Below are 26,823 nucleotides of genomic sequence, written 5' to 3'. Positions count from 1 at the left end.
CCACAATTTACAATTACAATATATACAATTTAGGCATATTTATCATACCCTCTAAATCCAGAGTGATTTACAGTAAGCAAGGACAACCATTGCTAGACCTATCAGTGCAGTGCAGAGAAATGCACCGGTACAGTAAATCAGTTTACTTTATTATTGGCAGGGTGTGGCTCCTGCACGCTACTTTGTTTCCAAGCCACAACAAACAAATTGTTCCATTGATTATCAAAATAACGCATCATCACTTTGTCGTGTTTGCGGCTGCTGTTCCAAATCTCCGGCTATCGAATAAACAAAGACGGACTGGTAATTGAATTGCCCGTTAGTGGCCTGGCCTCTCACTTTATATGGGAGATCCTTCGGTGCCTCGCTCTGCCAGAAACTCATTACAGCAAATTAGTTCTCCTGGCCCCGTGCCACTGCTTTCTGCTTTCTGCCTTCTCCTCCTGCAGCTCTCTCTGCTTCCCCTCTGCAGTCACCATGCTGTCACACACTCAGAGGATGCTGTAAGCCTCTGGTTCTCAACCTTTTCAGGCCGCGACCCCCAAAAAGTGCTGCAGGAAACCCTGCCCTATAAACTTAAACTTTATGTTGGTTTGTTTACTGTTGAGTGAGAAAACAATGTTGCACCTTAAGTTAATCATCTAGGGACCCCCCAAAATAATTTGGGGGGTCCCGACCCACTGGTTGAGAACCACTGCTGTAAAACACTGGTTTTCATGTCAAGGACTCCCTAATTGATATGTGTTCAGCTGCGGACCCCCTACCCATCTGAAAAGGTTTCATGCCAGAGACCCCCAGTAGTTTTCAAAGCGGCGGCCTCCGGGGGAGGCAGATGGAAAGTAGAGGAAAATGGAAATTAAATAAACTAAGGCTATTTGGGAAAGTTGCAAGTTGGGAACAATGTAGGTCAGGGGTCTTCAACAGGGGGTCTGGGACCCCTATGGGGTCCTCAGAGTCACTACAGGGGGCCCTCCAAATCTGTGTGATAGAAACTATTTTTCAACTTGTTTATATTAACCGCTTGAACCATAGCGTCCATATTCTGAGAACTTTTGCCAAAAATAGCAGATCTACAAGCTCACAACGCCTCGCGCTGCGAATGCGAGGCGTTGTGAGCTTGTAGATCGGCTTGTAGAAGGGGTTTGGTGTAGAGGGGAAAAAGAGCAGACTAAGTACAGAGTAAAAGGTCAAGTTTATTAAGTATTGGCGGTTGAAGTGGTTAAATATCTGAAAACACAAATTGACACAAATCTAAAATAAACTGATGATTGTGCTGTCAAATGATGAAACTTCAGTACATGGAATCTATGAACAGGTTGTGGGGGTCCCTGCCTCATCTCTCTCTCATCTAATGGGTCCTTGGCCTGAAAACATTGAAGACCCCTGATGTAGGTTGTTGTGGGGGTCTTTGGGGTGGAAAGTTGAGAGGACCCCTGGCCTATAAGATCGATGTGAGCACAGATAAGAGTAGGTGTGCAGCTGGTAGGACTTGCATTAAAAGAAGGCTAAACAGCTGCTACCTCGAGACAGTTGTGTGTATATCGTATATCAAACCTGTAGCCATGCCATGAACTTGCGTCGATGCACTGCTGGTATTTTGTGACCTCATGCATATGTGTGTCCTTTGGGCTTACATGTGGGCATGAATAAATCATTTTAAAGTGCGTGTGCCTGCGTGCGTGTGTGTGTGTGTGTGTGTGTGTGTGTGTGTGTGTGTGTGTGTGTGTGTGTGTGTGTGTGTGTGTGTGTGTGTGTGTGTGTGTGTGTGTGTGTGTGTGTGTGTGTGTGTGTGTGTGTGTGTGTGTGTGTGAGAGAGAGAAAGATGGGACAGAGTGTAATGAAGCTTTGATGATCTCCCTGGTACCCAGGTGGGCATGTGATGAAGAGCATCATCCTATCTTTATGAAAGAGTGTGGGCGAGCGAGCATATCTACTAACACATGTACTGTACACACACTGTTGAAGGTGTCCCACTTTAGTTCTCTCTCTCTCTCTCTCTCTCTCTCTCTCTCTCTCTCTCTCTCTCTCTCTCTCTCTCTCATTCGCTCACGCTCTCGTGCCTCAAATTCCAGAACAGTTTGATTGGTGAGGTGAAATATTGGTGTCTTGTCTCTGTGCCCTTTTAGCCCCACTGTCTATCTGCACGCCACTGATAAGACTTGTTCAACACACTAGCACGCACGCACGCACACACGCACGCACGCACGCACACACACACACACACACACACACACACACACACACACACACACACACACACACACACACACACACACACACACACACACACACACACACATTATGCACACACTTTCTGTTGTTTGGCATTTGGCAATCATTCAGTATGAGCTTTTGGCTGGACCTTAATCCATCTCCATGGCAACAGTCCAGGCATTGTGTGTACTGTGTATGCGTGCAAGCGTGCGTGCATGAATGTGTGTGTGTGTCCTGACGGAGGTAGCATGATCCCTCTCGCAGGCATGCACACATGTGCACACTCACACACACACACACACACACACACACGCACACGCACACGCACACGCACACGCACACGCACACCGAGCGGCCGTGAGTTTATCTGTGGATGGTAAGATATGGTTGCTGGGGTTAATTGGCTTCCAGAGAGGACACACAGAGGGACAGAGCTGCGGTCACACCACAGTGACATAGACCCACGGACAGAGAGGACAGGAGAGCTGGAGAAGGAAGAGAGACAAACACCACAAAGCATGCAAGGAAGCCAAGGGTAGAGAGATGAAGACATGAAGTGGAACAGGTGGGGAGAGGTGAGAGGCAGGGACGAATAACGAGAGGAGAGGAGCTAGGTGTGTGGTAGCCTGACACTTCAGTCCGCACATCACCCCCCCCTGCTGGTGGGTGGTTTGTAGTGTGGACTGAAGCTGCACACATTTTAATCTATTTCGAAGGCGCCCGAAGAGCGGGCGCATTGAATGGGCCAATCAGGGTTGTATGCTTGGGGCACGTGTGTGGCTGCTCCAGTCCCAGCCCCCTCCAAACAGAGCTCTTGAGCTCACGTAAGACTCACTCGTGGACTCTGATTGGTGTCCTCTGCTCACGTGAGAGTCTAGTGGACTCTGATTGGTCCGTGAAAACTGTCATGGCGGAGTCAGACTTGACTCGTATTATTTTAATAAACTATGAAATAGTGCCGTTTCTTCACGTTTTAATACCATTTTGCACTAACGTAAACATGCAGACATATAATATGTTATGAGAAATAACGTATTTTTGCAATGTCACGCCACGTCGCCGTCGCGAGTGTGTGTGTGTGTATGTGTGTGTGTGACGTCAATAGGCTTTAGCCCCCCCCCCGCCGAAATGGATTGTCTGCCTGGAATCTCAGACTCTCCCCCCACGTAGTGGGGTGTGAGATGTCGGACGCGAGCAGTCAGGCAAGGTGTGTGGGACAGGTCGTCAGCCACACACAAGGAGCTCTTCACCCATGTTCAACCTTATCTTCATGTCCACCATGTCGGTTGGAAAGACCAACATTCCAATCAGTGGTGCAGTGGTGATTTTTATCTTTGGTGGTATACAGTATGCCAGTGGTTCTCAAACGTTCATATTTCAAGGTCTCCCCTTAACTCTGACAGTATACTGATGGAACCAGAGTTACAGACTTGCATGGTTCATTTTAGACCCCCATAAAGGAACCCACACAGTCCCTGGAATCCACTTTGACAGCCGCTAGTATACGTCATTAAAATGACGTCACACGCATGCCTCTTACACCTACACACTACAGGATTTCGCAGGTCGCACAATGGACCATTGATATGCGTCCAGGATGTTAATTCATGCTGGGGACACTCGACAGTCGGCAGCTTTTGTATAAGCTTTGTTTAGAGGAGTGAACTGCAAGGTTTGTTTTTGATGGATGCATGTGCGTGCGTGTGCTGCTGAACAAAAGACGTGGCATACGCCGTGGTGCCGCAAGCAATGAGCTCTGCAACACTGGTTCCAATGTGCTGTAGTTATTATTTAGTCACAAGTTAATTTTTCATTGTTTCAATATTTATAAAAACCCATAGACACACATAGACAATACAGTTCCACTTTGAAAAAATAGCAGAAATAGCAGATCTACATGCTCACATAGCATTGTGTTTGCAACTCTTTGTTAGCTTGTACATCTGCTACTTTTGTGCGACACTGTTCATTAAGAAGTAGGGAATTCATTTACGACAGCAACGATATAGTTGATCCTCAGTAATGCTCTTTACAGTATACGATACTGATGGCATCAGGGGTGTCACAAGGGGGGAAAAGTGGGACTGAGTTACTAGGGCCCAAGCTGGAGGGGCCCTAATTATTTTATGCTTTAACTATTGAAAAATAGCAGATATACAAGCTCACGGCATGGCACCGAGTGCCGTGCTGCGAGCGCCGTGCTGCACACTTATAGATCTGCTATTTTTGAAAAGTCATAAAAGTTTGCAAATCTTTGAATATAATTATGTATTTTTAAGCAAACATTTGTAACTCAAATATTGCTTCTGGGGCGTCTGTGTGGAACTAATTTTTTTTAGATTGGGGTCCGTGGCCAAATACATATCATTTTGGGGGTCCTTCACATGAAAACGTTGGAGCACCACTGACGTAGAAACATAGGTTTTTCAAAAAACCTTAGAAGGATTTAAAATATTCAAAGACTTGGCACTCTGTGCCACGCTGTGAGCTTGTATATCTGCTATTTTCAATAGTTAAAGCACATAATAATGCGTAATAATGCATTCCCAGTCTAAATGGATTAAACCCCCTTCCCTTATGAAGAACATTCATGCGGGCCCGCAGTGAATCCTTGTACCCAGGGCCCAGAATTTGGTGTGACACCCCTGGATGGCACCATTTCTCTACTCACTCTGTGTGGTAGAGGTGGGCTGTGGCCAGTTCAGAAGCATGGAATCGGTGGGGGGTTCCATGCTAATGGGAATTATACAGCCTTTCTGTTCCTGGAAAGCATGCTGAAATAGAAGCTAATGTTCCTGCATCAATGATTGAAGACTGAAGAGGGTAGGGCTGAACATGGGTGAAGTGCTTCTTTAAGCCCTACAGTATATGGCCCATTTACAGCTCACAAAATGTCCATTACAAAACACTATTCTCACAATCTCTGAAAAATGAAGAAAACGTACATAATTACATACTCCAGGGTTAAAGTAGTTAATGTAAAGGAGAATGTATTCTCAGTGACTTACATACAGTATGTATTCATTTGATTTGATCTCTGTCAGGGAGTTGGGCATGATAATTACAGATGGCAGCATTTTGTCCCTCGCCAAGTTGTGAATTTTTAATGAAGGCTTCGGTGCCAGCCTGTGGCATCTTGCTCTCTAGTAGTAGCGGGGAAAAACATTTGATTCTGAACCATACTTCTGTCCCTTGAATCATCATATCTGCTGTTACCATGTTTAGATGCTTAGTTCTTTTTGCAATCAACAAACGTCTTGGTTATATGAATCTCACTGCTTCAATAGTAACTAGTGATTATCTTTAATGCCGGCAGCCTGGCAATGATTTTCTAAGAGGTGCCATAAAGTAGCTGTAACAATAGCTAACGGTGTACATCATTTTGAAATGATATCCACCGCAGCTGCAGGTGTGCCGGATTATAAAAAGACAGGATCCGTTTTTTAAAGGTTAATCTGACTTTTTGGAGAGGAATGGAGTCGCATATTAGATTCACACTCCACCTGATTTCATACTTTTTATGTTTTCAGAGAAAGCGCCGAAGGCCAATTTGACTGTCACTCTCTCCATCACACTAGGGAAGGGGTGTGTGTGCGCATACGCGCGTGTGTGGGTGTGTGTGTGTGTGTGTGTGTGTGTGTGTGTGTGTGTGTGTGTGTGTGTGTGTGTGTGCGGGTGCGTGTGTGCGGGTGCGTGTGTGCGGGTGCGTGTGTGCGCATGCGCCGGATGTGAATGCATGCATGTGTTTGCGAGCCTATTGCACATTCTAACGCGACTAAAGCTGTGAAAAGAGCTTTTCAAAGGCAGTCTCTACAGCATGTTAAGCCTGTGAAGCTAACATACCTCGGATACGGGGACTTGGGGAGGAAGGAATGTTTCAGAGGAGCAGCACAGTGAATCTGACGGTACTTTCTTCCCACCGTCAGCCGTATTATCTGGGGCCTGACGAGATGGTTAATTAGCCACTCCATTGATGTTGTGAGGAGCTCCAGATGGCGAGTGGGGAAAAGTATAGATATTTCTGGTAAAATATTACTCATCTATAACTTGCTTTAAAAGGACTTGCTTTAAAAATACTTAGATATTCAGAAGTACAAATTACAAAGTACATTTTATTTTTTATTGCTGTATTAAAAAATGTCAAAAGAATTAAAAGATGTTCCAGAAAGAAAAAGAGAATCAATAATGAAATAATGAAAAAAGATCAACAAGCACACAACTGTGAGCTTGTAGATGGGCCATTTTCACTTTTGAATAGGGTATTATTGTGGTTGAAAATGGTTGATTCAAAATGTAGTGGAGTCAAAACTGAAATGTGTTGAAATGAAGGCTTTTCGGGCTCAAGGTGAGGGGTTGACCATCAAGCACTATTCTTTCATTTCAAGACGTCATGCTCAAATTCACATCCATGTGAATTACTTGCTTAAATTGCACTTCAAGGAGTCACCCAACCAGACACAAAGTGGTTTGAAACGACCAACTCAGCCTCGAGCCTGATGCATATTTCATCGTGGGACGTGTCCCGTCACGCACCAAAAATAGCTGAATATTTTACTACAACACCATGTTGAAAGTACTTCAAAACAAGGAAAGAATAATATTGGGCCCGATTCATCAAGCACTTTACGGCCAAATTACACCCATATTTTGATCTTACCGGCATTTAGGATAATTTCCAAGTCAGATTCAGCAATGTTTTTTGTCAAGGATTTTGAAGGTAAGACAGAAATATAAGACAGTTTTAGTCACTTTATTTGCACGACCAGATGGATGAATCGGGCCCATTGTTAGTGCCAGACTGGATATTCTTGGAAGGGTAAACACAATTTTGAAAGCTCTATAAGATCAATATTCTCCGACGAGCATGAATGATCACACAGCAAATTCTATGGCAATCCAGCCATTGCTTTTCATTCTTTGCGACCAAAGATGGACAGACAAAGTCAGGCAGACTGTTTGTCTGACACCTTAATTGTCTGACCATCCTTATAATGGTGAAAGATGGGTATATGGATGGTAGTATATACCTTTTATCTTACTATAGCATTGGTTCTCAGGGATCCTTGGGGGAAGGGCTACCAGGGGGTCAGCATCATCATCGGCATCATAGTCTCGAAAGACCATAGAATTCTTGTGCTTGGGAGTTAGATTTTAGAGCAGTCTTCTGTGGCTGAGATGACCAAATGAATCGATTTATACGTTGGCTTTTCTAAAATAGCAGATCTACAAGCTCACATGTGCGTCACTTCATCCCATGCTGAGAGCTTGTACATGCTATGTACTGCTATTTTTTATTTTATTTGACATAAGTCTTCTCTTCTGTGCATGAGTCCGTGGCACAAACTCTTTTTAGATGGGGGTCCTGAAAAGAGTTTGTACTGTAATGTCACAGGCAAACACACTGGGACACAAGGCTAAACCCTGACAAGAATAATGGTATCAGTTTAGACCAGGGTCGTTCCCAACCTTCAACAAAATCTTTGCCAATAATTTGAGGGCCTTGCCTTCCTCACGGCCCACCATACCCGAGGCCACAGGTTGGGTTCCACAACATGCCTGCTATACTGTAAATGATGCGATCATGACACAGCGAGGAGCGATTAGAAGAGCTAGCATACGGCGAGATGCCGAGAGGTTCACGGAGTCATGTCTTGTTATAATGATGAAAATGACTGCAATAATGGTTTAATGAGCTCTCCAACTCGCTGGGAGAGAGAACAAGATAGAGCGTTTGGCTTTCTGAAGACGTATTACCTTATCTGGCTGAGCTGGCTAATAGAACCGCATGGTGGGTCCATGTCTTTTCCATCCTTGCTCTCTATATCTCTCCGTCTGCCTATATATCAGTGCTTTCAATCTCTGTCTCTCTCTCTCTGTGTCTCTCTCTGTCTCTCTCTCTTTCTCCCTCCCTCTCAGCCCTCTAGTACTTTTTTGAGAAGATTAGAATTATTACCTGTATTGATTGGAACCTGAAAGTTGGAAAAAGAAAAGCACTGTTTCACTTTCTTCTTATCTGAGAGGAGGAGAGATGACTTTCTTTTGAACTGGAACGCTATAATGTATGAGAGTTTCATTCCAAAATGAGATAACAAATATTTGAAAGGAGTATCACCTATTCTTTAGAAAAAAATGATTACTGGGTTAAAATGAATCGTGCAGTGGAATAATGGTGGAAGATATAATCCATGTTAAGCCTCTGGCCATTCTACTCTTCAATTACTTTTTTGGGGGGACAGAATGTTGCACATAAGAGATAATTTGACTATAGTGAGTGCAGACACTGCCAAACACTGCAATCATTTAAAAAAAAATAAGCGATCGAAATAATGGGCAACCATATAGATAATAGGCCTATACTGAATGAGTCAGTATCGGCTTGTCATTATATTGTGTTTCACCCCATTGAACTTGCTGTTTACTGGATGCTTTTTGGAACCCTGTTATTTTGTGACAAGAGATTTGTTTTTGCTTTTCATTCTGCCTGCAGAGTTGCTCAAATATCAGGATTCCGTGGGCTTATGCTGGGGAGGATTACACCTTGCACTGTCAAGGTTTGCAGAATGACTGAACCCAAATGCAGAGCCAAAGCAGAATCGTTTCAAATTCAAGATTTATTATCGCAGAAGTTCAGCTTACAACAAAACATCGAACTAGTTGCAAGCAAAAACTGAAAAACCAAAAGGCTATAACTTCTCAAAAGCATAAAGTAGAAAACTGGGAGTCCAAAAATAAAAGGCTTAACAAAGCACAAGGCAAAAAACAGGATGTCCAAAAATTACAACCTTTTCAGAAGCCCAAAACAAAAACTAAACTCAAGGCAAGAAACAGAAGTCCACAAAAGCAAAAACTTACAGAAGCACATCACGAACACAAAACCAGAGATGTCCAATGCAAATCACAGGAATGAACAAGTATGTTCTGGCAGTGTGTGTGTGTAGAATGAGTCCAGTTTTATAGTGAGTGGGTTGATTAGGGGAGTGGACACAGGTGTGGAATGGGCATGGCACTGTAGGGATGATGGAGAGATGAGGGAGTGGAGACAGGTGAGTAACTGGGGGAAATGGAATGTGGGAGTGGCTGGAGTGGAAACACGGCTGTGGGGAGACAGACCGTGACATGCACTTGATTCACAGTCGGTCCGAAGGTTTGTAGCCTACGATATTGTTGTCGTTGGGCAGAAACCTTGTATCTCCATATTTTAGTTTTTAAAAGTTTTTTCACAGATGAATGCCCTACTTGATCATACTACAGTGTCACACTAAAGTATCAAAACATGTCTTCAATCTCTAAACGTGTCAACATAGATCTGCTATTTGTGATCATTTTGTTATATGAATCCTGAAAAGTGACACTTTTGGACATGGGCTTTACCAACAATATGCGGAAGCTAGTGTACTGTGTACGTCCTCCACACAAAGAAAGAGTGCGTGAACAAAATAAAGAACAAAATAATAAATAAATAAAATCAAGAACAACATGCACACAGCAGATGCATTAATCACTTCAACGAGTCTCAGCAGTCACAAAGTGGGCGGTTTTCCCTATAGACGGCTTAGCGTAGCATGTAAGTGACTGCGGCACATTCAAGGCACTGTTTTAGTCGCTCGGATGACATAAATACGGCACTAAGAGAAATGTTACAGCCAATAGGCCATGCGCTCAGCGCTCCCCCTGTTTCTTATGTTACACTTACACACAACCCAGATCTGAGAAAATTATATTCTGACCTGTGGTAACCTTACTACTGTATGTACTGTGCCTGGACGTGGGAAGTTGACTTGTGGGAATTCAGTACAAACAGGCTCATGTTGGTGTCCTTTGCCACAGATTTCTCCCTGCTGTATATAGCAGTGGTTCTCAAACCTTTTCATGTCAAGGACACCCAAAATGATATGTATTTGTCTGCGGACCACCATCTCAAAAATAATTTGTGCCTGGAGGTACCTCCATTTAAAAAAATAAAATAAAATAGAAAAATATACATATTGAAAGATTTGCACAAATGTTCACGATTTGACAGCCAAATAGGGCTGTCACGATATGACATTTTATATGACGATTAATTGTCACTCAAATAATTGCGATTAACGATTTAATTGTGTTTTTGTCGTTGATAATTACATGCTTTGAAGTTGCACATGGTAGATATGACACATAACCTAAATATACAAAGAAATTACTGACATATTTGACAACTTTCTACTTAAAAAATAACATTGATTGGATGCAACGCATTGTGAGCTTGTAGATCTGCTATTTCCACTATTTCTGAAATTTTTTGTAAATGTATGAACATTTTTCAACATTCACGATTATGACGATTATGACAAAATATTTGCGATTATGTCAAATAATTGCGATTAGACGATTATGTAATGTTGTTAATATTATTGTGGCACTAATATTACTGTAACACATTTAGCTGTGGCCCCCCTGGTAAAAAGAAAACAAAAGAAAACACCACTCTCATATCTTCCACCTGGATAGACATTATTTCTATTCATTCAATAACAATGTTATTATGTTTTATTACTCGGATTTGACATAAAGTATGTTCATTGCTGATCTATCATCGTTCAGTTTTTACTCCCTCCATTACTCTGTCTCACTCTGTGTGACTAATACAAACACACGCGCACACACGCACGCACGCACGCACGCACGCACACACACACACACACACACACACACACACACACACACACACACACACACACACACACACACACACACACACACACACACACACACCTGTCTTGAGATTATCGGTGGGTCGGATCTACGCTACTTTCTGCCTTAGATTGATAAATAGGATCCATTGTGTTCAAGTGGCACTTTCTGGCAGGAAAACTACATAAAGTGTAGCCCAAATCAAATCAAAGTACTATTCTCTCAACTATGATTTAAAGCTTTACGAGAGAGAGAGAGAGAGAGAGAGAGAGAGAGAGAGAGAGAGAGAGAGAGAGAGAGTGAGAAAGAGACGCAGTGTTTCTTTGTCAGACAGTACAGTATTATTTATAGGGCATGCCTCCTGGTGGAGATTTGCACCCTACTGAGCACACCCTTTTATACAGTAGTTGAATCTTACAGCGCTGTACGGTACCTACAGTAATCCCAGAATGCCTTGCCACTTGGCAAGGAAGCATTTATCTGAGCCAAACTGTTGAGACTGGGCTGCATACTATACTGTAGCTATATGCAATAACAGATGTGTTAAGGCCTTGCCAAAGCCACTGAACCTGCTTGGGGTCAATGCCCACAACAATTTGTACAGGATGCTGAGTACATTATATCGTACATTCTATTTGCTGGTGATTAATGTAGCCGTGAAATCCCGTGATATCTGAAATGGTCTCCCATTACTAATGTCACCAATAAGTTCTTGCGTTGCAGATCGGTGAGGTAGACCACAAGTTTAAGAGAGTTAGGGGGTTGAGCACGAGCCAAATAGATCCTACGAAACAGATGGCCTTGCTCTGTGCCAAGCGGTGTGCTTGGATTCAATACACACCTCAATTCTTACCGATTGCAGGGATAAATAAACACATTAACTGGAAATAGAGCGGCACTTAACAACTCCACCAAACTTTTGACATTGTTTAACCTGATGATGACCCCTTGATTGCTTGGTTGTATATTGATGGTGTATATTAAAAGTGTTTTGCCACAAGTATGCAGTCATGTGCATTGAGGCTCTTAGATATCTGTGTTTTTTTAGGTACAGTTTATTTTGGATTTCACTGAACCAAAATGACTTTCCCATCATCTACGGGTTTCCAAACTTTTCAGTTGTTTTTTGTGAAAAGACTAATAATAATGATATTTAGGCCTAATATTGAGATGTACCTGAATCATTCTCCTCAAATGCTTTTAAAAAAAGAAGGGGAATAAAAAGAAAAAGAAAGAAAGAAAAGGAACAAATCATGATTGATCTATCTGCGTGACATTCACTGGCTCTAGGAATTGGTTTGGTAAATGCACAGTCAGTGGGCATACCGGTAAATAGTCTAGTCTAGTTCACGGTAGTCTAGGTTACACACCAGGGGAGATAAAGAGACTTAAGACTTTAGGATGGATTGTTTCCTCAGGTGGAAGAAGCTCTGATCTGTTTGATGGATCTTGTTTCCTCTGCAGAGGCTGAGCGAACTTTCTGTGTCCTGAGAAGACGGAAAACATGGCTACGATCCACATTGGCACCAAAAATACTGAACAATGCTGCCGTCTGCCTTGTGCACAAACATAAAGTTGATCAGCTACACTACAAAAGTAGTTTGCCAAGAATTGTGGCTTTTTTATTTTTTATTATTTGAATAGATACATACTTGTTGCAATTTACATTTATATTTGTGTATTGTTGTTTTATTGTATTGTAACTTTGATATGGATCTCCCTGGGTCTGAAATAAAGATTGAATTGAATTGAATTACAATTTGTTACAGTTAGATCTGTCTTTTATTTCATAAAGAAAAAAACATAGTTTTTGTGAAACCCATGTGTGAATGTACTCAAAGTTTTAAGGACAAACGGGTACAAACAAACAAAAGTGCACTCTTCCCAAATTATTAACAAGAGTAGCTAAGGACACACCTAGCTAATGCCTTGTGGTGTTGCCTGGAGGGCACAAGGTGGTTCAGCAACAGATGTTGGTGCATTAACGGAACTAAATTAATCACCAAGCGATATAATGATGACGCACTGGAGCTAGCTCATCAGGTGGCTGTACCCTTGCCTGGAGCTAGGGTTGACAACCGTCCCTTGAAATACGGAATCGGCCCTTGTTTGGAAACTAAAAGTCATGTCCCTTGTTGAACTGATAAAGGGACACACTTTATCCCATTTTTGGGAAGCAATCAATCACACACACATTTTACTTGTATGTAAAACAGGCTGATAACCACGAAAACCCTTTCGACTTAGTAAACTGGATCTGAGTTGTCGGTGTACTTTTGTGTATACTCTGTGTATGTTTTCTTCTAGTTGCGACGTGTTGTGAGCCTGTAAATTGGCAATTTTTGGGCTAAAAACACAAACTGAGTATCTTGTGTGATCTTGCCCTCCTTTTGCAGCTAGGCGAGGACACGTTTAACCGGGCCAAGCTGCTAAACGTGGGCTACACGGAGGCCCTGAAGGACGGAGAGTACGACTGCTTCATCTTCAGCGACGTGGACCTGATCCCCATGGACGACCGCAACCTCTACCACTGCTACGACCAGCCCAGGCACTTCGCCATCGCCATGGACAAGTTTGGCTTCAGGTGGGTGTGATATGGGTTAGGGGTTGGGGGGGGGGGGGGGGTTTCAGAGAACTCTTAGGATTTAGAAGAGAGGTTCTCAAAAATAGCAGATGTACAAGATCTACTTGTGCATCTGAATTTTTTTTACTTAAAAAAATAGAAAAGTTGATAGTGATTTGACTCTCCTCTCCTCTCCTCTCCTCTCCTCTCCTCTCCTCTCCTCTCCTCTCCTCTCCTCTCCTCTCCTCTCCTCTCCTCTCCTCATGGCTCACTATTGTCCTCGTATTGTGTCTGTGCACTTCCCGCACGCACGTACTTAATTAATTTGGCGTGATGTTGCTATTCAGTCCATTTAAATTGTAATTCGATTTGAACAATACTCCTTGATTCGGCCCAAAATAATTTAATTGGAATTTCGTTCAATTTGTTTGGATCCCAACGGATGACTGGATCTAATGAATCCAGCCAAATAATTTCCATGGCTTATGTGCGAAGACAGGAAGTTCTGTTATTAACACATTCCCTGCCATTTAACAATACCTTCGTACTCTCATACTGTATGCCCCTGTCTCCATAGACTTCCATGTAATTCATAGTGCACGGATCATGCACACCCATGCCTAGATAATACACCACGTGTGTCCACATTGCTCACAGCTTTCAAACAAAAAAATCCGAATGGAAATCCGTTCAGGCATTCATGAGATAGCAGCCATTATGTTTTCCTAAAATGTAAACAAAGATCGCTGCCATGTTTGCAAGATGGGGTTGCTATGGGGGTTAAACATGCAATTTCGCGATTGCTATCATGCCTACTACATTTTTTGGAGTAAAAAACATTTTTTGAAAAAAAAAAATGTTTTTTTTCTTTTTTTTTTTTTTCTAAAACGGGAAATTCTCGGGTTCCTCGGGCATGGCAGGGCCGTACAGTGGGATTTTTTCGGGCTCCTCGGCCATAGCAGCAAATTAGTTAATGGTGTTTCTCCAGTGTTGTAAGATGAGGTTTAAGGCCATGTTTCATTCATTTAAATAACCACTTTTTTATATTAGTAATTTATATTACATTTTATTCATATGTCATTGAATATTACCATACAAGATCAAGTAGTATGAAGTAAATATCTGTTCAGTTCAATTACAGTATGCAATGTTCATTCATTTCTACCTATTTTTATCAAGTTTAATTACAAAACTTAATTTCAGTATCTATTCATACAGCAAGAGGGGTAGCTTTTCCACTGTGTTTGTTTGATTGATTAATGAATAAAACTGAATAAGAGATTACAAGAACAGATCAAAAAGACAGCAATTTGTTATGTCAAAAACAGTTCAACAGTTTTGATTATATCTAATCTAGAGATCATTTTGTAATATAGGATACTGTATGTAACTTGTTTTGGTGTTCAAATTCACTTAAATCTGGATTATCAGATGCCATTTTATCTGCAGTCTGGAAAACTATTATGCAGCTTAGACCACTTAGATCTGTTTGTTTCAGAGTCTGCAGCTGTAATGCAACATAGGTCTTACCTTTGCCTGTTGTGAGCAGTTCAGAGCTCAGTTTAGTGTGTGAACGGTCACTGAGTAAGCAGGGGTCTCCATATATGGGTAACTGGTCCGATATATGTCGCCCTGAGGTGTCTTACTAGTATACTATAAGATACTACAGTGCCTGCCTCCTGTACATCCTGAAAATAAAAATAAAAACATTGGAAAGTACTACTGCTAGTCAATTCAGCCATTAATCCACAACTCAAAGATGTTATGGCACATTCTCAGCTTTGGTCTCAACTACAGACAACAACCTGTCACATTTAGAAGGCATCCCAGATGACATATCATATATGTATCCTCCTAACAAGAGGGTGGACAGTCCTCTCACACACATTTTCTCAACTGAGACAGACGGCAGGAAAGTTGACAGGCGTAAAGCACAAGGCAGAAAGCTCTGGTGGGAAATAGTTCACACATTCTCCCTGACTACAGTCTACAGTGGTTTATCCAGCACCTACAGTATACAGACAAGCTGTTGTCATAAGCTGATACAACCCCCCCGGATTTGAACCTGGGTCTCCTGCATGCATGGCAAACTTTTATGGTGCATTCAAACCTGAAAAAAATGTGTTTCTAGTCGCTTCAATCGCTTCACGCTGGTCAGCGGTGGGAAAAAAATCACACTTGTGTGAACTGAGCGGTGGAGGCTGCGTGTGTGCGTGTGTGTATGTGTGTGTGTGAATGTGAGTGTGCCTGGCCTGAACAACAGTGCCACTCCCTTAACATGTGTGGTCAGAAAAGGTATTGCAGGCTACATACAGACTCAGGCTACATACAGACACGCACGCATACCCACACACACGGCCACGTATAGGAGACGGTGTGACCACCGCTCAATGATGTCATGTCAGAATCAAGGCAAAACACCTGGAAAAAAGGGAGTCCCGAAACCAAACACCCAAAACATTTCCGTGACTCCGGACAACATCAACGCTGATTGGCTGTCAGGACGCGATGGGTGGAGTGGGGGGGGGGAGCGAAGGATGCTTCAGTAGAATTTTTCCGTTTGGCTCGTTCGCGCCGCGACCGTCTTGTCGTTGTGTTTGTATGTAATCACGCTGCTCGAACTATTCAGATTTGAACTCACCTTTACAGCTCAGGGAAGTCAGGCAGAGCTACACTGCTACACATCAACACCTAATCTCGTTACCCCCAATGTGTCCACCACCTGCATTTCGTTGTTGTCGGGTGGAAACCTTGTATGTCCAAAACTGTTCGTTTAGTAACTCTGGTGTAGCAGAGTTTTTTTTATATTTTTTAATATATTTTTTGGGGCTTTTTTATGCCTTTATCGACAGACAGTTAGACAGACAGGAATTGGGGGGAGAGACAGGGAGAGACACGCAGCAAACCTGGGTTGGGCTCGGGAATCAAACCAGCGACCTGCCGCAGGCCATACAAAGCCTTAGGTATATGTGCCTAGACCAGTAGGCCATAGTGGGCACGCCATTAGCCTCTTCTAGTCGTGTCATATTCAGAATGACACCTCACTGCCCTCAATTATCTAAAAGCAGTGGAATGGTTTGATTGATGGATGAAGCATTGCCAGAGACTGTGAACCGCACCTCTCAAGAGCTGTCATTGGAGAAGAGTTATCCCAGTGGAAACAGACCTCAACCGCTCTCTGACAAAGTGTGCAATAAGCTAATGCTACCTGGCAAGTAGGTAGCATTAGAAGTACAACACCAGGCCGGGAGCAGCACGGTTTCAGCTAATTTAGCCTAACAAGGCGGAATTTAGCTCCAGGGAAAACTGAAGTTCCTGAAACTCGGCTTTCACTCTTCCTATGCCAAAGTGAAAACGCTAAAGGGTTTGCCTTCAGAAAATACCTTGAACTACACCGTCCCTTTATTGAAGTCCTTTCAGAAGAAAAGGGAAGTCAATTATGCAGTCTGTTGTATATGGCTGCCGTCGGGCAGAAACAATTCAACTTTTTAAGTTTTTTCCATGAATAATAACCTGCTTCACCATACAACAGTAGTCACACAAAAGTAGTGAAAATAGCCGATCTACACGCTCGCAATGCGGCACACTGCGACGCGTTGTGAACTTGTAGATCGGATGTTTTCAACTCCCAAAAAATAAATATTATTAAAAGAGGAACAGTTTTGGATAAGGTTTCCGCCCGACAGCGACGATATGAGGCTCTAATGGAAGGTAATGGAAGGCTGTCCCTGCTAACAATATTGTATTTCCATGATTCATATGCAAAGTATCAAATTCCTATAGTCATCTTACTGTGTAAAATGTTATAATGTGGAACTCCATTAACAAAAGAAAGTGAGAGGAACGTTGTGTTATGTAAGAATATCTTTGGAATATTTTATCAGTGTCGTTTTGAGAACAATACCTCATGCCCTCTATTCAGAAAGCACTGCACGTTTTTGATAAAATGGTCAAAATATATACATATCGTCACTGTCGGGCAGAAACCTCGTATCTCCAAGTTTCAAATTTGTGTGTTTTTTTTCGCAAAGTAAAACCCTGCTTCATCAAACGAGGCCATCACACAAAAGTAGTGAAAACAGCAGATCTACAAGCACACAACGCCTCGCACCGCGAGGCGTTGTGTGCTTGTAGATCGTCTGTTTTCACTAGTTTAGTTCATTTTTTAAATGATAAATACAAAATGAACGGTTTTGGACATACTGGTACAAGGTTTCCACCTGACAACAACGATATACATGTACTGTATGCTATACGTGTAAACTAGAAATAAGTGTAAAATAGTTGTATGCCTAGCCTCCGCTAATATTTGCTGTTTACATCCGTATGTACTCGTGGCCTTGACATTTGACCAGCTACGGTACTTCTAATTAGTTCATCCAGTAGACATCTGTTCCATAAGGTTGAACTCTGTGCGCTGCATGCTCATTAAATGAGACCAATAAATAGACAAACCAACATGGTCTAAATAGCCTTATCCTGTAAGCATAATAATAATAATAATAATAATATAATAATAATATCGTCGTTGTCGGGTGAAAACCTTGTATGTCCAAAACCATTCGTTTGGATTCATCATTTTAAAAATGATTTAAACTAGTGAAAACAGACGAGCACACAACTGAAAACAGACAAGCACACAACGCCTCGCACCGCGAGGCGTTGTGTGCTTGTAGATCTGCTGTTTTCACTACTTTTGTGCGACAGCCTTGTATGATGAAGCAGGGCTTTGCTTTGCGAAAGAACATACAAATTCGAAACTTGGAGGTAAGAGGTTTCCGCCCGACACCGACGATATACAGAAAAAAGTGTTCTCATGCAGGCGTTATAAACCGTGATCCAACTATATGATATTCCTGGTCTCTCATGTGTGTCACTATCATGCTGCAATCGGTTCATGGCCGGAGGAGACAGCCAGATACTGACAGTCAGACAGACGTGCAGCCAAACCCCATGTTCTTGTCAGCTTGGCCTTCGGCCACACGCACGCCGTAAAAAAATGATTCGACCGTGTTCAGCCACCCAACTCGCTGCTTAAGAGCAGCTCTCTGCCAGACGCCCCGGCCCCCAGGGAAATGAAACCAGCGGACGACCCGAAAAAACCTGGAGCAGAACAGAGGAGAAAGGAGCTGAAAGGCGAAGGTACAAACTCTGGAGACGCTCCCCAGAGCAGCAGCAGATTGAGACACTTGGAGGTCCCTTGCCATCTCCTTAAGTGCCAGACGAGAGGATAAGTGTGTGTGTGTGAGAGGGTTCAGACAGCAGCCTTACATGGCTTCATCTCGCACTCAAAGCATAATCAAAGTCAAATCCAGAGTAAAAAACAAGATAATTACCATGGGGAGAAGAAAGTACTGGAGCCAAAAACAATAAAGAAAGATTGCAAGTGTGGTTGCCGTGGCGCGAGTCACACTAGCAAATGAATTTCGTCTGACCATTTGAATTTTCCCCATTCAAGTCAATAGGGAAAATTAATTCACGAATAAATGAATGCCCATATATGGAGATCCCTGATGTCATCATTATTAAGCCCGTAGCTTGGAATGCCCATACATGGACATACTGTGTCAGTCTCAAGTGGTCTATGATGTCAGACATTTAGGATGTCAGTCATCTCCATATTTGGGAAAAGTTGAATTTTTAAAGGAGAATGGAGAAAATTAATTTACGGATAAATTGATATCAATTAAACTATGTAACGTATCTCTTAACAAAATGCAAGGAATCGATTCCCGAGGAAGCCGGTTGATTTGACAAAGTGCGTGCCGCAAAAACTGTGGGAGGAGTAGCGCTGCAAAAAAAAAAAAAAAAAGTTTATCTAGGAGGGGATGGAAGATGGATTGGTGGATGGATAGAATAAAGTCGGACAAGTACTATAGTGGTTACCCTGCAGGGGCAACCACACTAATAACAAGTCCACAATGGAAATAAAACAAATGGAACAGTCCTAGTCTGGCATACAGTATATTGACAGCTGAACATGTACACTACACTATGTATAGGTTTGAGTCTGCATTCTGGACATGGTTTCCACCCGACAGCGGCGATATGTAATACAGCAAGGGTCCGGGACCGGGACCCCTAGGGGGTCCTCAGAGTTACTACAGGGGGGCCGCCAAATCCTTGTGTGATAGGATTAGTTTAAATGAACAACTTGAACCCTCGCATCCCTATTCTCTGAGGAGAACGTTCTGCGAGGCGTTGAGAGCTTGTAGATCTGCTATTTTTGGCAAGTAGGTTTGGTGTAGAGGTTAAAGTTATACCATGTAACTTTTTTTATAAAACAAATCTTAAAATTGTCCTAACTCTTAAATCGCTAAAGTTTTAGAACACCCACTCCGTTATTTTCAGCTTCTGAAGCCTTCTCTTTATATATTTTCTTCTAGCAGTGACAGGGGCGGGATTTCCCGGCAAAATGACGTCATCATACACTACCGGCCAATCACAGCGAGGGTTATACACTGCCGGCCAATCACAGCGCATCTTGAAGTGGGGTCGCTAGCTATCACAATAGGGCGGCCATATTTGTAGGCGCCCGTGTGTCTCTATCTATACTCGGGTGAAACACTCCGTTTCTCCGGAATGCCTGAACGCACAGGAACCAGGGACCCCTCCAAAGATAGATCTCGGCGAGGTGGAGGCAGACGCGGGGGTGACACGGGGGTGTGAGGCCCGGTCCGGGGCGAAAAACGGCCGAAAGACGCGGACGCTACTGACCACTAGTTGAGCAACTTACACAGTATAGCTTTAAAAGAAAAAGAGCAGACTAAATTTACCAAGTGTCAACGAATTTGACAGTGCTGTCAAACAAGTCAATAAAAATCTGCAACACAATTTTATACATTATGTAGTGGGGGTACTTTATTTCCCTCTCAGCTAAGGGGTCCTTGGCCTGCAATACAGTGTTTATACACTGCTACCACAGATTACAACAAGACCTTAATCCGTGGTGTCACACAGTAACACCCTATGGAGCGGTGGCATTGACAGCTCACTGAATACGCCCAAGGACACAGAGCAAGCCTGCGGTGTAGCTCTGAGCAGACGCACATTATGGGACAGACAACACATCCCTATCCCATGTAAATCACCTCACCGTGTCCATAAAGACCTTCTCTCATGTGCTGTTTATGGACAGGTTTATTCCTCTTGTCTCGCTACGGAAAAAACACTTGTTTAGCTTTAATTAAAACGTCTTTCTGTTAATTGAACCGTCCAAACGCCATCAGACGTTCTGTAACAGCTGCCAAAAGTGAAACAGAAATGTTCCCATTTGTACTTTTTGCTCTTTTTCCGCTATCTCTCTCTCACACACACACACACACACACACACACACACACACACACACACACACACACACACACACACACACACACACACCGTGCACAGGGAAGTGTCCTCACACCATATTGTTGGTGGAGGAACTTTTGCAGAAACAGATGGTCTCATTAGTGTCGGACTTGTCAGCTTTCAACATGGAACTGTCATCTTTCTGACGACACACCCACCCACACTCACACACACACACACACACACACACTCAACACACCTGTGCTCGTGTGCACACGCACGCACGCACGCACGCACGCACGCACGCACGCACGCACACACACACACACACACACACAGACACACATCGCCCTCTGGTTAGACTCCAGGCTACTGTCATGACATTTCTAGATGACAACCATCCGACACCTATAGTCTGATGACTTTTAGGGGGAAAAAAGCAAAAAAAATGGGAAAAAAAGAAGTTGTTGGCCTCGCTTGCCCTCCGCTGTAAAATCATGAATGTTAAATAAATTAATAAATAAAGGGTGAAAACCTTGTATGTCCAAAACCGTTCGTTTTGCATTTATCATTTTAAAAATGATTTAAACTAGTGAAAACAGCCAATCTACTAGCACACAACGCCTCGCGGCTGTTTTCACTACTTTTGTGCGACGGCCTTGTATGATGAAGCAGGGCTTTACTTTACAAAAGAACATACACATTCGAAACTTGGAGATATGAGGTTTCCACTCGACAACGACGATATACAGTATGGGTCACATTTTCACTCTCAGAACTAAAATATCGTTAGCAACAGTCTTCAAGGCTGCCTCCTTACCAACTACCAACCTACGCTTCAGTGGTTCTCAAAGTTGGGTCCAGGGACCCTCAAGGTTCCTTGGGCGGGTTCCAAATTGACCCATAAAGGTGTGTAACTCTGAGAGTTATTGCCTTGGGGGGTCACTTTGAAGACCACTGGCTTACATTGTTTCTCTCTATTTCCTCCTCTCTCTCACTTTCTCATTTCCTCGCATGTCCACTCTCTCACTTTATGACCGTCAATATGTTCTTTCTTGTTTCTCCACGCGCTATTTGGCACCCATCTTTTTATCTACTGTATATCTGCCTGTATATATTTCATAGATTCTCATACATGTTACAGTATATAATAGTGAAGAATAGAGTGAGGAACACTATATGTTCATTGTTCATCTGTATTTGTTGCGACCGAAGGTCGCAGTTTACTATGAGAAACGGCACATCATGTCCGTGTCTGTGTACGCTTTTTTACAGTCTATGGGTTTGCAGCTCTGACATCACGCTGACTCTCACGCTCTGACATCACTGTGATGTAAGGGGAACCAAATCCCTTTTATGCCCATATATGGAGATCCCTGTGATACCAGGGGAGCCAAATCCCTTTTATGCCCATATATTTAGATATGGAGATCACTGTGATGCCAGGGGAACCAAATCCATTTTATGCCCACATATGGAGATCTCTGATGTCATCAATATTAAGCCCATATCTATGAATATCTATGGGTACCAGCCAGGGGTCTCCATATTTGGGTAACTGGTCCAATATACAGTACATCACTGGCCAGATGGCCAAGACATGGCGTAAGGCGTCGTACTGGTCTATGTACTGTAGAGTGAATACCTCTGTACTGTACCATTCTTGAGTCCATATACCTTTTATGCCTATTTTATTAAATCTTGAATATGTATTTTTATTTGTACTTTATTTAACAATACAGCTCCAGAATGTCACCCTCCACTCCTTTATACTTGGTGTAAACTTGTGAGGTGACAATAAAGTTTACTTGGGCTGTGTGTCGCTCTCTCGGGCTATCTCTCTCCCTCTTATCTCTCTCTCTCTCTCTCTCTCTCTCTCTCTCTTTTCCCTCCTCTCCCTCGCTCACTCTGTCCTGCATACAACCCACACCCCCGCTGTGATTTGGCTTCATTTATACTTGTCGTACAACGACGCTGGGTGCCGAAAATGGAGGATGTACCACAACGTGCTGCGGATGCGCCGCGTTGTGAGATTTTAGATCGGCTATTTTTGGCACGCCTGACAGTTGAACAACGAGGTATACCGTTAAATCAGAGTAGACCTGCATCCGTGTCACTCTAGATTTTAACCACTTTAACCATTATTTTATGCTTTTAACTATTACAAAATAGTATATATACAAGCTTCACAGTGTGGCACCGAGTGGCACCAAGTGCCGCACTGCACAAAAATCATGAAAATCTTTGCAAATCTTTAAGCGATTAACATTTTTGCTTCTGGGGGATCCCTGATACATAATATTTTGAGATGGGGTTGACATGAAAAAGTTTGAGAACCACTGACATGGACACATGAGTTTTTCAAAAACCTTAGAAGTATTTAGAAGACATTTATAGAATCGGGTCAAAAATATTCAAAGACTTGCACAATCTTTCCAATTAAAGCTCGCAGCGTGGCACTCGGTGCCGCGCTGTGAGCTTGTATATCTGCTCTTTTTCAATAGTTAAAGCATAAAATAATGGTAATAAGTACTGTAATAATGCGTAATAATGTGTTCTGGGTCTAAATGAACAAGCACCCAAAGGAAGTGTCAGAACTTAGGGTTTCTTATCTGGAGCTTGAAGTCAACACACCAAATAAAAACTTCATGGCAGATGTTCTACTCTCCCTGGATAACGCTTCCCACATATTGCTCACATCTCCTTCTCCTGTCTTTTTCTCCTCCCTCTTGCGTCGACATACTCTATCTCCGCTCACCGCTCTGTCTGTCTCTCTCTCTGCTTGTTGTCTCCCTGCAGGCTGCCTTACGCCGGGTACTTCGGAGGCGTGTCGGGTCTCAGTAAAAAACAGTTCCTGAAGATCAACGGTTTCCCCAACGAGTACTGGGGCTGGGGAGGCGAGGACGACGACATCTACAACAGGTACAATAAGACAATGCGTCACACTCACCGCAGTACGCGTTCACGTGTGAGGCGCACACTAGTGCGCTACATGTACTGTAGGTTCACACACGCACACCAGGAACAGGAGACACAAAGACATGCCCTATTAATAGTGCAGTGGTTCCCAAACTTTTTAGCCGGTGAGAAATTAGATATTTGCCCGGGACCCAAACTGGTGAAAACAGCAGATCTTCAAGCTCACAACGTGTCGCTTCGTGCCGCGTTGTGAGCTTGTAGATCGGCTATTTTCACTACTTCATAATGATAATTTTCTTACATTTATGGAATTTCTTAGATGTATTTGTTTGTTTAGTTTCAAAATGTATTAAAATGATTTTATTCGTGAAGGGGAAAATGTTTTAAAATATATATTTTTTAGATATGGGAAAAGAAAATGGGATTTTTATTGAAGTCGTGGCCCATAAAAATTGGTTTATGACCCACAAATGGGTCCAGACCCACTGTTTGGGAAACAGTACCCTAGTGTATGCACAGACGCTCACAAAGACTCAGTCAGGATGACTATAACAGTTAAAGGCTATTTGAGGAAACTCTGGGTTTGGGTTTGTCAGTCATTTCAGCCACCGTGGGGGAGCTGGTAATGATAATGTCATTGTGCATAAAGTCAGGACTCTCTATCTTCTGCTGAAGAGGCACTCAATTGGGGATTGATTAATTTAGTCATTTTGTCACATCGTTCAACCGTGGACAATGACTGTCAAATAAAGGAATCATTTTAAAGTGGAAGTGTCAGACTGTAGAAAATGGGTTGAAATCTAATAGCCTGGGTGTAAATTTGGTATGAGTTCTTACATTTTGGTTACTGTATAACTCTTGCGTTTGTTAAAAATGTAGCAATAAATTAAATGTTACTTTAAAGGTATCGTGACATCAAATTAGTATTTTCTTGTTTTCTATTTTCTTTTTTGTTTTCTGACCTCAATTACACCCAGAAATCCTGAACTTTGCACATTCAGTGGGTTTCTGTGGTCTGGAGTTTTCTGAATAATTAGCCTCAGAAAAGTGAGGTGATTGGCCAGAGCAGAGGTCATGATTGACAGGCAAAATCCCTCAACAGCAACACCCGCAGGCAAATAGTTATTTGTTTTCCTTTTCTTTTTCTTTTTTTTTTTTTCATTGCAGCCGAAATGGCCTCACAACACAGAGAGACAAAAACCTGCCATGGTTCACTGGATTTAACACCTTTTAATATACATTTGAAGGACCGTGATAACTGTTATGTTTTGTAAAAAAAAAAAACAGCATGTCATGAGACCTTTAAGTTATTCTGACTGAGCAGAAATCATTCTGGGAATTGGTATTACAACAATGCTGACCTTCGTCCAAATTAACATGTTAAAATAATAGTAAAATAGTATAACTGTAAACAAACCAAAATTACGTTTAAGTGTATAGAGAAGTGTATAGTGACAATTTAAGGACTTTTTTTAAAAACCTCTAAAATGACAAATTAAACATTGGCCAAATTGTCAAATATTAGAGGCCGAAATTTTGAAAATAGCCATTGCGAGGCGTTGTGAGCATGTAGATCTGCTATTTTCACATTAGAACCGTGTTATACAAAATGTAATGCCTCAACTCTTAGTGCTCGTCAGGGTGGGGGGTCCCCAGTTAATTCGGTCCCACCCTTTTTTACAGTACACTAATAAGACAAAATAAGACATAATAAAGCCATAATTAAGAAATAATGTGTTGGTAATTAGAACTTATAATGTTTTATTAGACAAGAACAAAGACAGAATAAGACAGAATAAAGCCACAATAAGGATGATGTTTTATTACCCCTTGAATGAAACGTAACATATCAGGGTCCCAACAAACTCTAATAAGTCCTATAAGACCAATCAGGGTCTTAACAAAGTCTACTTATTTAACATTAGGCTTCATTAGAAAATAATGTGCTCTAATTACAAACAAATTAGCACTCATTATCACAGAATAAACCCTTTTGTAAATCCCGCCCCATTCTGCCCTGTTACTATGATGGGACATTAACCCTGGGCAGATTGTTTTTATAGTGGAAGTGGATGGGATTTTTTTTCCCTTCATAGCCTCATTACAGCTATATAAAGTACCAAAGGAAAAACACCTAGGTGATATTAATAAAAAGGGAAGACAAAGGTACAGTAGTTACATTGCAAAACAGGGGGTTTACCCGAAAATATATGTTTTAATTTGTTTAATCCCAGTGGGACAGAATCCTCTTTGCAGATTATTTTATAGTGGAAGTGGATGGGATTTTTTTCCCCTTCATAGCCTCATTACAGCTATATAAAGTACCACAAAAAACACATCTACGTGATATTAATAAAAAGGGAAGAAAAAGGTACAGTAATTACATAGCAAAACAGTAGTTTTCCCCCGAAAAATACATGTTTTAATTAGTTTAATCCTCTGGATCAGAGATAGAAAGAGAAGCGCATTGCATCTTGGGTACTAGGAAGAGGACAGAGAGAATGTTTCTCCTCACATAATAGGCTGGCTTTTCGTAATTCTGCCCATTTAAATTATATGTACCCAATCGTGACTCTTAGACCATTGATAAGGTACATGTGAACTAGTTTGTTGAAGCTTATTCGTTATGATGAGCGAGATCGCTTGACGCTTGCCGTCGCTATCACCGTACCGGCCGATCTCCGTGTCGCGCACTGCGGACAGTTTTTGAAAGCCTGAAACAACATTCTCCACTGCACAAACTCCACCCCCGATAGCAAAAAGTGAATGTTTTTTTCTGGTTGGCCAGTCAGGGAGTCTCAGGGACCAATCAGAAGGCTGACAAACGGTCTATTGTACTGTAAAAACTAATCAACGACAAGGTAATTAGAACTTATCATTTTTATTAGACAGAAACAAAGACAGAATAAAGCCATAATAAGGATGGTGTTATTAACCCTTGAATGAAACGTAACAAATCAGGGTCATAACAAACTCTTCTTATTTAACATTAGGCTTCATTACAAAATAATGTGCTCTAATTACAAACAAATTAGCACTCATTATCACAGAATTGTACTGTAAAAACTAATCAACGACAAGGTAATTAGAATTTATTAGACAGAAACAAGACAGAATAAGACAGAATAAGGATGATGTTATTATCACTCAAATGAAACGTAATAAA

The 26,823-nt window shown here is 42.1% G+C and overlaps 1 protein-coding gene across 1 annotated transcript in view; it reads left to right on the top strand.

Moving 5' to 3' along the window:
• Window positions 1–26,823, top strand: part of b4galt2 (UDP-Gal:betaGlcNAc beta 1,4- galactosyltransferase, polypeptide 2) — a gene marked incomplete at both ends in the record, with an annotated part of 214,159 nt that overhangs the window by 144,752 nt on the left and 42,584 nt on the right. The window contains 2 exons of the mRNA XM_080726978.1: window positions 13,281–13,468; window positions 23,538–23,660. Of these exons, the coding sequence (XP_080583104.1) occupies window positions 13,281–13,468; window positions 23,538–23,660 (311 nt within the window). The remainder of the gene's footprint in view (window positions 1–13,280; window positions 13,469–23,537; window positions 23,661–26,823) is intronic.

Source organism: Nannobrachium achirus (assembly GCF_963921795.1).
Source record: "Nannobrachium achirus genome assembly, chromosome: 5".
In the NCBI taxonomy this organism is placed as follows: domain Eukaryota; kingdom Metazoa; phylum Chordata; class Actinopteri; order Myctophiformes; family Myctophidae; genus Nannobrachium; species Nannobrachium achirus.
The sequence above is the reverse complement of the archived record's forward strand: the minus strand, read 5'-3'. Positions and strand labels throughout refer to the sequence as shown.